This window comes from Vulpes vulpes, chromosome 1 (genome assembly GCF_048418805.1).
Source record: "Vulpes vulpes isolate BD-2025 chromosome 1, VulVul3, whole genome shotgun sequence".
In the NCBI taxonomy this organism is placed as follows: Eukaryota; Metazoa; Chordata; class Mammalia; order Carnivora; family Canidae; genus Vulpes; species Vulpes vulpes.
Genome location: NC_132780.1, coordinates 9,031,751 through 9,044,799, shown reverse-complemented (window position 1 = coordinate 9,044,799; position 13,049 = coordinate 9,031,751). Strand labels below are relative to the sequence as shown.

Here is a 13,049-nt window from a genome sequence, read left to right as displayed (position 1 = left end):
CTGATAGCCTACGGTGCACGTCTGCCAGTAGACCCTCTGCGCGCAGGCGCAGAATATTACCCTGGGTCACGTGGGGGAAGCGAATGGGGGGGTTGGGGGCGGAGCCCGGGGCGGGGGGGCCGGTTTGTTGTGGTCGCCATTTTGCTGGTTGCATTACTGGGTAATCGGGCCCTGGCTCGCCGCGTCCGTCGGATACCTTCAGCCAGTGGGCAGGTCTGAGCTCGGGCTTCCCGAGCAGCTTGAGTCCCCTTGCCCGCGCCCTCAGGTAACAACGCGGCTACAGGTGGGGCGGCACGAGCTCGCGGGGAGGGGGCAGTACGGGCCCGCCCTGCCCGCGTCGCCGCGAGACTTAGCACGAGGCCGAGGGAGCAGAGCAGGGGGGCGGCGGGCAGGTGCAGGCCGTGCCTGGCTATTCATAGTCGGATTCTAGGAAGTGGCCGAGCCCGAGGGAGCAGCCTTGGGAGGGTGGCTGGGAGGGGGTAGCGGGGCCCCGCTCCCGCCCTTTGTTTGGGCTCGGCTCCTCCGGCTGCATCGTCGTCGCCTAGCAACAGCTGTTCTGAGCTGCGATTGGCTGAGCTCTTGGCAGCAGCGACCAATGGCACGGTTGTTGCCATGGCAGGTGCGGACTGCCAAGCTCAGGCTGGCCCCGCCCGCCGGGCTCCGCCGACCGGGGCGGGCCTCCAGGGTGGGGGGCGGGACGCCTGGGTCCCCAGGGGCGGGTGGCTGCGCGGGGCGGGGCCGGCGGGGCGAGGGTTAACCCGCCCCTCCCCCGTCCACCTGCTTTCCCCTTCCCCCGCGTGCCCCGGGCTGACCCTCGTTCCCTCCTCTCCCCGCCCCCGGCGGCGGCGGCTGCTGTTGTCACCCACCGGGCCGCCTGTCCCGCTTGCCCTCCCCGCCGCGGGGCTCGCCGGGCCGGCCGGGCCGGGACAGGCGGCCGTCTCCTCTCTGCCGCCACCGCCGCCATGCTGGCCGCTCGCCCACCCCACTGGGGGCCCCACCGCGCCCCAGCCCCCCGTGGGCCCCGCGCCAGCCCTGACCCGGGTAGGGGGTGGGTGCTGGGAGAGACGGTCCTGCTGTGGGAGGGCCCCAGGGAAGAGGTTGTTTCGGGTGAGGGGCGGGGGAGCTCCAAGAGAGAGGAGGGATCGTGGAGTGGCAAGGCTTGGCATAGGAGAAAGGGATTGACATGGGAGAAGGCTTGTGGGGAGAGGATTTTGGTGTGGCAGGTACTCTGGGAGGGGAGAACTCTATGTGATATTCGGGGATTTTGGTTTCTGGGGGCCTTCTAGGAATGGCACAGGTGTGGATTGACCCTGGTGTAGAGAGGAGTAACTGGAGAAAGAGCCCTGGTAGGAATATTGGATGGGGGGAGGAGGGAAAGATACAGTGTAGGGGAGAGAAGGGCGAGGGAAGAGACGGCTCCTCCTTGCTCCCATCAGAAAAAGTGAGCCTTGATTGGGAGGGGGACCACGGACTAATATGGGGAAGAGCCCTTTTGTGGCACAGAGAAACTATCTGGTGGGGAGGGTCCCTGATGTGAGAGGAAATGGTCTAAGGATAAGGTCTTGGCATGATATGGGGAGGGTCCCCTGGGAAGGGGGTGCCCTGATGGATGAGAATGCCATAGGGGTAGGAATTTTTTATATAGGGACAACTCTGTGTAACAGGATAACCTTGGTATGCTCTCCAGGACCCTGATGTGGTTTTAGGGGCCTGCAGAGGACTCTGCTATGGGTGTGGAGGGGGCCCAGAGTTCTCTTGTGGTTTGGGGGGAGGGGAATCCTAGACTTCTCTAGGATCTACCGGGAAGGGTAGATCTTGAAGTGAAAGGACCTTGCTGTGATAAGAGAGGTGATCCTGACAATCAGGGAAGACTGCAGGAGGGCAGGATCTGGAGTGAGGGGGCCCTGGGGAGGTCCATAAATAGAAATGGGAAGCAAACCTATACTGTCTGTGGTTTCTATCTTTTTCTTCTCTTTCTCACCCCAATTATTGGTGTCTTTTTGTCCTTTCTTGTCATGGCCTTTATCCCTGCCTGGCTTCCAATCATTCCCTTTCACATGTTCCCCTCTTTGTGCCACCTACTTCATTTATTTGGTAATCATTTGTTGAGGGACTCTGCTGTGTCCCCACCCCCACCCCACCATTTTTCACTGTCCCCTTTCTTCATTGCCACCTGTTGTCCTTTTTTCTCCTCTCCCTACGCCCTACCTTCTCTCTGGTGTCCACCTCTTCCCCACCTGTCCCTGTCCCACACATCTTCTTGTTCCATGTTGTTCCCCTGCCTCCCGCCTGCTCTCAGGTCTCAGCGGCGGTGGCAGCCGAGGTGCAGGATGCGAGAAGGCGCCCCCCGGCCGGGCTCCCGCTCCAGGCCTCGCTCCCCTGCGGCCCTCTGAGCCCACCATGGCCGTCCCACCGGGCCATGGTCCCTTCTCTGGCTTCCCGGGGCCCCAGGAGCACACGCAGGTATGCGTTCAGCTGGCTCCTCACATGCCTGGGGTAGGGGGAGGCTGGGGATAGAAGGGTCTTGGAGCCAAAAGATCATTTGGTTGCCCAGAGCAGTCTCCTGGGGCCATGAAAAGCCTATCTGGAGTGGAAGATAATAGAGAAGTTGGTGGCAGAGACTGTTTGGATAGCCTGGGTTCAAATCCTGACACGGGGTTAAATTACTTAGGTTCTACCTGCTTCAGTTTTCTTTCTCTTAAAATGAAGCCAAGAATGATAACTACCTCGAAGGATTGTTGTGAGGTTAAGCAAATTAATGAAATGCATGTAAAATGCTGAGAATAGTGCCTGGCACCTAGGAAACACCCAGTAAATGTTCACTAAGGAAAAAAGGTCCAGAGTGAAAGATGGGCAGTTGGGGTGCCAGGGAGAGAAGTCTGAGTCCAAAGGATCCTGGAGCCAGCAGCATCTTACACTACAGAGTAAAGATATTCAGAGGTGGAGACTGTCAAGGCTCTGAAATGTAGAGCTTGAAGCAGGATGGTAGGAGGTCCAGGGTGCTGGCTCCCAAAAGACTGGAGCAAAATGTGCAGAGTTGGGGGTGAAGGATAGGAAGATACCACAGGAAAAGGGTAAGGCAGCCTTCAAGATGGGACACCCAGAATGATGGTTTCAGGCAAAGGACTGGGAAGGGCAGAGCCTATGTTTTCTATCTGATCTCTCCCACGGAAGTTCAGAAAGGAGTAAAGGTGTAGGATGAAAGGTCAGGAGAAAATAGTTCACCATTCATTCACTTGGCAAATCTCTGATGACCACCCACTATGTGCCAAACGCTACTTGGCACTGCAGATACAGCAAGAACAAGACAGTCTCTGCCTTTGGGGAATTTCTATCCTGGTTGGGTTGTCACACAGTGATCAAGTAAAATGTGTGTATGGTAACAATGACCCGGCCACCCAGAGAGTTCTCCCTAAGGTTGTCTGTTAGAGGTAAAGGCCTATCCTCAGTGCCCATGCCGCACCCCTCCCCGCCCCCCCCCCCCCCCCCCCCGCCCTGCCTCACCCTGCAGGTATTGCCTGATGTGCGGCTGTTGCCACGGAGGCTGCCCCTGGCCTTCCGGGACGCGACCTCAGCTCCGCTGCGCAAGCTCTCCGTGGACCTCATCAAGACCTACAAGCACATCAATGAGGTGGGCGGGGGACCCAACCAGGTGCTGAGGGGTCCTGGCAGCTGGCACAGGGCACTCAGCAATCCTTATCTTCTGGCTGGCTGGGCAGGTATACTATGCGAAGAAGAAGCGGCGGGCCCAGCAGGCGCCACCTCAGGACTCGAGCACCAAGAAGGAGAAGAAGGTCCTGAACCATGGTTACGACGATGACAACCATGACTACATTGTGCGCAGTGGCGAGCGCTGGCTGGAGCGCTATGAGATTGACTCACTCATCGGCAAAGGCTCCTTTGGCCAGGTGCGGGATGCCCCCCTTCCACCCTGACCCAGGGATAGAGAGGCATGGGCATCCACTGATACTGACCCACAAAGGAATAGTGCCCTGTTCTGTGTCCCATCCCCTTACCCCGCATTTCCTCACTTTGTAACATGCCCTGCCCCGGCAGGTGGTGAAAGCCTATGATCATCAGACCCAGGAGCTGGTGGCCATCAAGATCATCAAGAACAAAAAGGCCTTCCTAAACCAGGCCCAGATTGAGCTGCGGCTGCTGGAGCTGATGAACCAGCATGACACAGAGATGAAGTACTATATAGGTGAGGCCTGGGGCAGCAGTACACCCAGTACAGTACTGGGTCAGTGTCTTCAGGGCAGGGGCTGGTCTGGAATCCCCTGACATCAGCGATTCTCCTGCCGCCTTAGTGATTGTTTCCCTATTCCCATGATGGCTTTGGTCACAGTGTATTGGGTGCTCGCTAAGGGTCAGGCCCTGTTGCAAGCACTTTCCCTGATTTAACTGGCTCCAGTCTGACCACAGCTCTGGGGGGAAGGGGCACCTTGGCCCACAGCTTGGAGACGACGACAGAGGCATTCACGTGCTATCACTTGCATAAAGCCAGAGCATTTGTACTCAGAGGGGCTATAATTTCACCAGGCAGTGGGCTCCCAGGCCTATAGTCATAACATCTGCATCAGTCTTTTCCTCTTTCCCATACTGATTCTTAGAAAAGGCAAGTGGATTGAAAAAGTGTGTTTTTTTAAATACACATCCTTACCCTAAATGGAAAACGAGTGTCCCCTGCCACAAAAATAAATAGAACTGAGACTAAAACAATGTTACAAAATTAAGTGAGAAAATGTAGAAGGGCAGTAAAGAAGACCCATCAGCACCACAAGGAAACGTTCTCTGGTTTATCAGAAAGTTTGACAGAGACTTGGAAAGAATGAGCTTCTCTTAATCAAGGAACTCTTTCTCTTGATGTGAATCGAGTTCCAGATCATAAAAAAACACCCTGACGAGCAGCTGCTTCCCGTGGGCACACCACAATTTGGCCAGCCCTCAAGAGGCAGAGCCCCGGATCGGCTTCCGGCCCCTCTGCCTACTATTGTGCATCCCCGGCCGCCACCAGGCCTCTCTGAGCCTCAGCTTCCCCGTCAGGCCCATTTCCGTCCCCTTCCCCGCAGTGCACCTGAAGCGGCACTTCATGTTCCGGAACCACCTGTGCCTGGTGTTCGAGCTGCTTTCCTACAACCTGTACGACCTCCTGCGCAACACACACTTCCGCGGCGTCTCCCTGAACCTGACGCGGAAGCTGGCGCAGCAGCTCTGCACAGCGCTGCTCTTCCTGGCCACGCCCGAGCTCAGCATCATTCACTGCGACCTCAAGCCCGAGAACATCCTGCTCTGCAACCCCAAGCGCAGCGCCATCAAGATCGTGGATTTTGGCAGCTCCTGCCAGCTTGGCCAGCGGGTGCGGCGCGGCCCTGGGGGCGGGGGCGGGGCTCGCGGCGTGGGTGTGGCCCGAGGGCGGGGCCAACTAGTGGCGGGCGGGGCGGGGCGGGGCGGGGGCGCGGCCCGAGGTGGCCTAGGGGGTGGTATTGGAATGGGGTGTTGGCGACCTAGCGTTGCAAGGCCAGCTGGTGTGGAGGTTAAAAGGAGAGGGCCACAGGGTATAGTACCCAGTAGGAAAGGAAGAGAAGCCTGAGGAGGCAAGGCCAGCTATGAGGCGTTCAAAGTGGACAGGGTGAAGTGGGGTTGGCTTTGAGCCTGGAGTGGCGTTTGGCTAGGTTTTGTTTACCCGGTGCTCTGAAAGCTGGGGAGGAGGTGGGGGACGGGTGCTTTAGTTTGCAGCTTTGAGTCAGCAGGCATTTGAGATGGCTTGGAAAGGGTCTGAATGGGGGGTGGTGGGAAAGGCCTGGTCTTGCAGACTGCCAACCTCTGATGACCAAGAAGGGTCAAGTCAGCCTTTGGATGAAGATCAGGGTCAGACTAGGCTAGCAGAGACTTCTGAGGCTGATGAATAAAATAAGTGATGGTAGTGGCTCCTGGAAAGTGGGTGATGTCCTCAAGATTTGTAACCCTAATGCTCCAGTTGCATGGAAGGAAGCTTGTCTTAGCTTTGAGTATGTCATTGGCACTACTAGGGGAGGCTGGGACCTCTCTTGACTGTTGCCCTGTTCCCTGCTTTTTCCCCAGATCTACCAGTACATCCAGAGCCGCTTCTACCGGTCGCCTGAGGTGCTTCTGGGCACACCCTACGACCTGGCCATTGACATGTGGTCCTTGGGCTGCATCCTGGTGGAGATGCACACCGGAGAGCCCCTCTTCAGTGGTTCTAATGAGGTGTGCTCCTGAGGAAGGGGTGTGCTGGAGGGGGCGGAGGCCTGGATGGCCTGATGACCCTGACTGCCCACCTGCTCACAGGTGGACCAGATGAACCGGATTGTGGAGGTGCTGGGCATCCCACCAGCCCCCATGCTGGACCAGGCACCCAAGGCTCGCAAGTACTTTGAACGGCTGCCTGGGGGTGGCTGGACCCTACGAAGGACAAAGGAACTCAGGAAGGTGCGGCCCCTGCCCCATGCCGCTCCTCCCACCCTGGTGGCCCCTCACTCTCTCACACTTGGGGCTTCCTTTCTCCCTGCTTCCTCTCCCTTGTGTCTTTCCCTTCCTTCCTCTCCCCTTGTCTGTCCTTCGTCCTGCCCCACCCCATCTCTCCTACCCACCCCACAACTCTTCTTAGCTTCTCTCCTTCCACTTTCTCTCTTGTGCCTCTGTTTCCCCGTGTGTGTCTCCCTGCCCCTCCTGCCCACTGACGGCCACTCTCTTGCCCCCCCTCCCACCCCCTCCCTGCCAGGATTACCAGGGCCCCGGGACACGGCGGCTGCAGGAGGTGCTGGGCGTGCAGACGGGCGGGCCCGGGGGCCGGCGGGCGGGGGAGCCGGGCCACAGCCCCGCCGACTACCTCCGCTTCCAGGACCTGGTGCTGCGAATGCTGGAGTATGAGCCCGCCGCCCGCATCAGCCCACTGGGGGCTCTGCAGCACGGCTTCTTCCGCCGCACGGCTGATGAGGCCACCAACACGGGCCCGGCAGGCAGCAGTGCCTCCACCTCGCCCGCACCCCTTGACACCTGTCCTTCCTCCAGCACCGCCAGCTCCATCTCCAGCTCTGGTGGGTGCCCAGTGCCAGGTGGGGTAGAACAGGAGGGTGGGCAGCTCTTGTTTGGCCTGGCCTGGGGGACCTGGCCACACTGGGCCTTCATCTAGAGCTTTGAAACTGCATGATCCTGAACTCCAGAACAAGTGGGGCAAACAGAGTTCTGACTGGTTCTGACCTGATCTCTGAGATTGAGCTTGGGCTCAATCTGCTGCCCAAACTGCTTTTCACTCTGATATCCAAAACTGAGCTCTGACCCATAATTTCATAATTGGGCCCTATCCTCTAAATAGACTCTTGTCCAAAGCCCAGGCCTGGGCCTGGGTCACAAACCAAACTCAGACACTGAAAAATCCAACCACCACCTCTCCTCACCTAAGGCGTCTCCTCATTTCCTCCCCTGGCACTTCCAGGAGGTTCCAGTGGCTCCTCCAGTGACAACCGGACCTACCGATACAGCAACCGATATTGTGGGGGCCCTGGGCCCCCCATCACTGACTGTGAGATGAACAGCCCCCAGGTACTGGGGCCTGGGGGACTTGGGAGGTGGGGAGTAGGTATCTGGGGCTTTAGGACCTGGGTCTCCATCACCCACTGTTCCTTTGCTCCTTTAGGTCCCACCCTCCCAGCCGCTGCGCCCCTGGGCAGGGGGTGATGTGCCCCACAAGACACATCAGGCCCCTGCTTCCACCTCGTCACTGCCAGGGGCCGGGGCCCAGTTACCCCCCCAACCCCGATGCCTTGGTCGTCCCCCATCACCAACCTCACCACCACCCCCGGAGCTGATGGATGTGAGCCTGGTGGGCGGCCCTCCAGACTGCTCCCCACCTCACCCAGCGCCTGCCCCCCAGCACCCGGCTGCCTCAGCCCTCCGGACTCGGATGACAGGAGGTCGTCCACCCCTCCCACCCCCTGATAACCCTGCCACTCTGGGGCCTCGCTTGGGCCTCCGTGGTGTACCCCAGAGCACGGCAGCCAGCTCATGACCCAGCCCCCTCCCTGGGGCCCCTCCTGAAGCCATACCCCCCATCTGGGGGCCCTGGGCTCCCATCCTCATCTCTCCCCTTGACTGGAATTGCTGCTACCCAGCTGGGGTGGGTGAGGCCTGCACTGATTGGGGCCTGGGGCAGGGGGTCAAGGAGAGGGGTCTAGGCGCACCCTCCCCATTAAGGACTGGACCCTTGGCCCCCTCTCCCCCCCCCCCCCTTGTTTTCTATTTATTGTACCAAAGACAGTGGTGGTCCGGTGTTGGGGGGAGACCCCCTTCACCCTAGGGCCCTAGGAGGGGGTGGGGGCAGGTAGGGGGAGATGGCCTTGCTCCTCCTTGCTGTACCCCCCAGTAAAGAGCTTTCTCACATGCCTGCCTGAGCGTTTGCAGGGCCTCGGTTCCCCTCACATGGCCCTCAGAGACGTGGTGGGGAACAGTATTTGGGGAGGGGGTATCAGAAGAGCTTTGTCACGTGGGATGCGTCCCTGGGGAAGTTATGGCTATTGGTGGAGACATGGGGCTGCAGGACCTCTGGGGCTACGGAATCCTAGACAGAAATCCTGGATAGGGTCCTAGCCCACGTTTGTCTTTTCCATGGTAGACAGAGACCCTGAAAGAGTAAAGGCTCAGCTCTGGCCTGTCTCTGAAAAAGTCTCCACAGGAGTGGCTCTTTATGCCAAGCAGGCATCCAGTGGGTGCTGAACGCACGCAGCAGGCCTTAGTGGTGCCATGTGGGGAAAATGGCAGGCAGGCAGTGGGTACAGATTTTACCCCCCACGTCTGGTCTCACCCTGTGGAACCATGACGGAGCAAAGCATTTTGAGATTCTCGGGCAGAAAGATTTTCCTGGGGTTCCAGGTAAGTGGGTGTGTTTCCATGGCAATTTGGAAACTTTTGTCTCCCAGCCGGCCAATCAAGAGCCTCCTGATTCAAAAGTGTCCGCCGTCTCCCTGCACTGGGGCGCGGCGCTTCCTGGGAAATGGAGTTCTGCGTAGCAGTCCTTTTTTCTGTCTTTTCGTCAGGGGACTACAAAGACCAGAATTCTCTTCGCTCGCGAGTTAGGGACGGGCTGCCGGGCAGCCAATAGACAGCCAGGGGTGGACCGGGGGTGGGGGGATGCTTGAGGCGGGCTGAGGAGAAGGAGAAGGCCGTGATTGGGCGGCGTTGGCAAGGGTTTGCGCGGTGTCGAGTTCTCGGGCGTGCGGAAGGTGGGCCGCGGTGCTGCTCCCCGAGACCTTGCAGGTTCAGCGCCTGCGGTCCCGGAGCAAGAGGTAGGTGCTGAGGCCCGAAGCGGCCCCGTTGCGCGGAGCATCACTAGTCGCGGTGTCGGGGCCAGCTCGCGGGGAGCCCCGGTCGGTAGGAGAGCCAGGCGAGGACGCCGTTTTACCTGCAGATGTTCGGGAAGGGAGGCGGAGGGAAGCTAGACGAGGCACGGGTAGGGAGACCTTCCTGGAGGAGGAGCAGCTGTCGGAGCTGAAGCCTGGAGGCAGGATGTTTGCGGCGGCCGTGGTGCGGCGGTTTGCGCACAGGCAGCGATGAGTAACTGTGAATGCGAACTGCGGGAGGTGTGGTGTTGGAGATCTAACTGAAAGTTCTGTATGACTTCGATCGTGGAGGACTTTGTTGGCCGTTTAGGGAGCCTGGACGCTGTCCTAGGGCATTGAGGAGCCACGAGAGGATTTTTAGAAGGGAAGGGGCATGGCCTAATCTGCTGCCATCGAGGAATAGCTTGATGGGGAAGAGACTAGGGTCCGGGAACCCAGGGTGGGGGCTGTGGCACGATCCTGGGCAAGAGATGTTGGGAATGAACCAGGGCAGGAGTCTTGGTTGGGACAAAAGAAAAGGAATGGGTAGGAGAGATGTCCGGAAGGCTGAGTTGACCTGAGGTATGGCTTCCAGGCTGTGTGGGAGGGGAGGCGGAGACGGGCTGGAAAAGGGCATCTTCATCAGGTGGAACAGCGCCTGGCATATGGGAGATGCTTAATAAAGGAAAATTTTTGAATGAAGAGTCCTGGGAGGCAGATACTATTATGATCTCCGTTTTGCAAACGAGGACACTGAGGGCAGAGAAAGATAAATAACTCACCCAAAATCACATAGTTAGCAAGTGGAAGGCCCAGGATGGTGTGTGCGCATGTGTGCGCGTGTATGTGTGTAAGAAAGAGAGAGAGAGAGAGAGAGAGAGAGAGAGAGAACCATTGACTTAGCAAGGTGCAAGGTGAGCTTCGAGGCATCAGCGGGGTCCAAACCATGTAGGTCCCTTAACGAATTTGGGATAAGCACGGAAATGTATGTCCACATTTCTGTTTCCAGTGCAGAACCTCTCCCTGACTTGCTGACTGCCCACGTGATATCTTTTCTCTCAAGATATTTATAATCATGCTGAGACCCTCTATCTTGACCAAACTGAACTCCAGTCTTTTCTCCAAAACCTGTTCTTCCCACGTTGTCAGTGAATGCTGCCTCCTTCGTTGTCTTATACTTATGTCTGATCCATCAACAAAGTATATTCAGAACCACCATTTCTTCCCACCTCGACTCCTGTCACCCTGGTCCCGTCCACTCTTAATGTCCTGCCTAGACATCACGGCAGCGTGCTCAATGGTCTCTGTGCTCCCCACAGTCTGTTTCTCATGTGGAGCCAGTGGGGCATTGAATACCTGTATCAGGTCACATTTCTCTCCTGCTCAGTACCCTCCTGTGGCTCTGTCTCACAGTATTTTCCAGTGTTCTTTCCGTGGCTTTTGCAAGGCCCTGCATGATCTGTCCCTGCTGCCTCTCTGCCTGCTCCTTTCACCTTGCTCACTCTGCTCCAACCACACTTGCCCCAGGGCCTTTGTGCTTACTCTCTTTACCTGGAACACCCTTCTCCAAATAGTCAAGGCTCACCTTCATTTCCTTTAGGTCTTTACTCAGATATCATCTTCTTGAGAACTTTCCTGACCATCCTTCTAAAATTATATGGCTAACATTTGTATATTAACTTCTCTTTATTCCTTAGTATTGATTACATCACTATTTAACTCCCTGTATAAGTTATTTATCATGTTTATTGTCACCCACAGCAGACCATAAGCTTCATGAGACAGAGGCTTTTGTCTACATCCTGCTTTATCTTTAGCATCTAGAAGCACTCCTGGCACATAGCAAGAGCTCAATAACTGTTTACTGAATGGACAGGTCAGCGGATGGTTTCAAGAGACAGATCCTGATCCCGACATCCTAGGGTCTCTCCAATCCCTTTTCCAAAGAACTTTGGAAGACTGCCTTTTAAGTTTTCTGAGGTATCAGACATTCAACAAGTATTTCATCTTGCCTCTGCTCCGACCGAGCTCAGCATCAAGAACACAGCAGAGAACAAAACAGTTTCCCCGTCCCCAGGGAGTTCATAGTCTCAGGGATGGGAGTGCAAATCTTCAGCTAATCACACAGATGTCAATTACAGAGAAAGATAGCAAGTGCCATAAGAGCACTTATTAGATTGGAAATCTCATTTGGACTCCAGGAAGTAGGGTTGAAGTGATGCAGGTGTAGACATTAAGGCACTCCATTAAGAGGTAAGAGTGTGGGAGCGCTTGGGTGGCTGAGTCAGTTAAGTGATCGACTCTTGGTTTCCGCTCAGGTCACGAGATTGAGCCCTGAGTCGGGCTTTGTCCTCACCAGAGTGCTTATCCCTGTCCCTCTACTCCTCTCCCCACTTTCTCTCTCTCTTTATCTCTCTCTTGAGTGAATAAATTCTTTTTTAAAATAAAAAGGTAAGAGTCTGTGTGTGTGCGTGTGTGTGTGTGTGTATGTGTGTGTGGTGGTGGTGGTGGTGGTGCATTGGAACCTAGAGGCCGAGGGGAGGCAAGAGGCCAGGTCATGTAGCCCCTGTAAGGAGTTTGGGCCCTTGCCCCATGTGTAGTAGAAAGTCAAGAAGAACTTTAAGCAGTGAGAGGAGGTGCAGTCAGTTTTGTCTGTCAGAAGATCCCTCTGGCTGTCATATGGGCGAACTGACAATAGGTGGTTAAGGATTGAAGTAGCGAGACAAATGACAGGGCCGCTCTCCTGAGTTAAAAAAGCTGCACTACAGAAGGCTGCACATTCTTTGCGGCTTCTCCCAGCAGGAGTGGAGTCTCTTCCTCATCTTGAATCTAGACTGGCCTGTGATTTGTTTTGACCAGCAGAGTCCCGTAGAATGATGCTGTGCTGGCTGGGGCCTTAAGAGGCCAGCAGTTTCTGCTTTCACTCTCTTGGGACCTTGGGCTGCTGTACAAAGAAGCTCAGGTACTCCGCTCCAGAGAGATGTGTGGAGACAGAGGTGACAGAAAGAGGCCCAGCCACCCCCCAGGGGTTCCATTGTGTTAGCTGATGGGCCACACATGAGCGATGCCATCTTGATGTTCTAGCCCAGCTCCCACCGTATAGACTAGAGACTCACTTTGCCCTCTCCACTTTGCTCAAAGCACAGAATCATGAGCAAATACACCGTAGTTGTTATTTTAAGCCGCTGTGATTGGAGATGATTTGTTACTCAGCAGCAGCTCCCTGAAACAAGCCTTCTGAGATCCTAACCATTTCACATATTAGTTGATTTAAGCCCCACAGTCACCCTGTGTGAGGATATGGTTCTTCCTGTCACACACAGGAGGAAACGAGAACACAGACAAGTTAACAGAGCACCAGCAAGATACCTGGCATGGAGTAAGTGCCGAGTGTGTGACAGATCTTATTCCATAATCGTTAAAAAGGGGGCAGTAAGATAAATATGATCATGATCAACCCACTTATTAGTGCTGTGATTTGACACACGTGACTTCACCTCTCCAAGGCTCCATGTCGTCATTGTAGCACGGAGGTTCTAATATTCATCTCAGGGTCTGCCAGAGTGGGTGCCTAATACACGTAGGGATGAAAATTACTGAAGCCTGCAGCCAGGATTATCGTAGACAGCAAGCGACCTTGGGACCACAAGGGGGAAGCTGATTTCTTGGAAGTTGTAGTGGAAAGACAGATGGGTCCTTGGTGATACAGTT

At 56.2% G+C, this 13,049-nt stretch overlaps 1 protein-coding gene across 11 annotated transcripts; it reads left to right on the top strand.

The window, feature by feature from the left end:
* The first annotated feature begins 63 nt into the window (after positions 1-63).
* On the top strand, positions 64-8,403 carry DYRK1B (dual specificity tyrosine phosphorylation regulated kinase 1B). Of its 11 annotated transcripts, none has more exons than XM_072752497.1 (12): positions 90-265; positions 2,300-2,463; positions 3,512-3,631; positions 3,720-3,908; positions 4,057-4,204; positions 5,073-5,359; positions 6,085-6,231; positions 6,313-6,453; positions 6,746-6,781; positions 6,866-7,061; positions 7,460-7,566; positions 7,661-8,403. In XM_072752497.1, the coding sequence occupies exons 2-12, from the start codon at positions 2,401-2,403 to the stop codon at positions 8,030-8,032; spliced, it is 1,806 nt and encodes a 601-aa protein (XP_072608598.1). In that variant the 5' UTR covers positions 90-265; positions 2,300-2,400; the 3' UTR covers positions 8,033-8,403. The 11 variants fall into 11 exon arrangements, with proteins under 11 accessions (XP_072608611.1, XP_072608598.1, XP_025865850.1 ...); XM_026010062.2 differs by lacking the exon at positions 90-265 and adding an exon at positions 871-1,041; XM_072752502.1 differs by lacking the exon at positions 90-265 and adding an exon at positions 1,381-1,441.
* Positions 8,404-13,049: the final 4,646 nt, after the last annotated feature.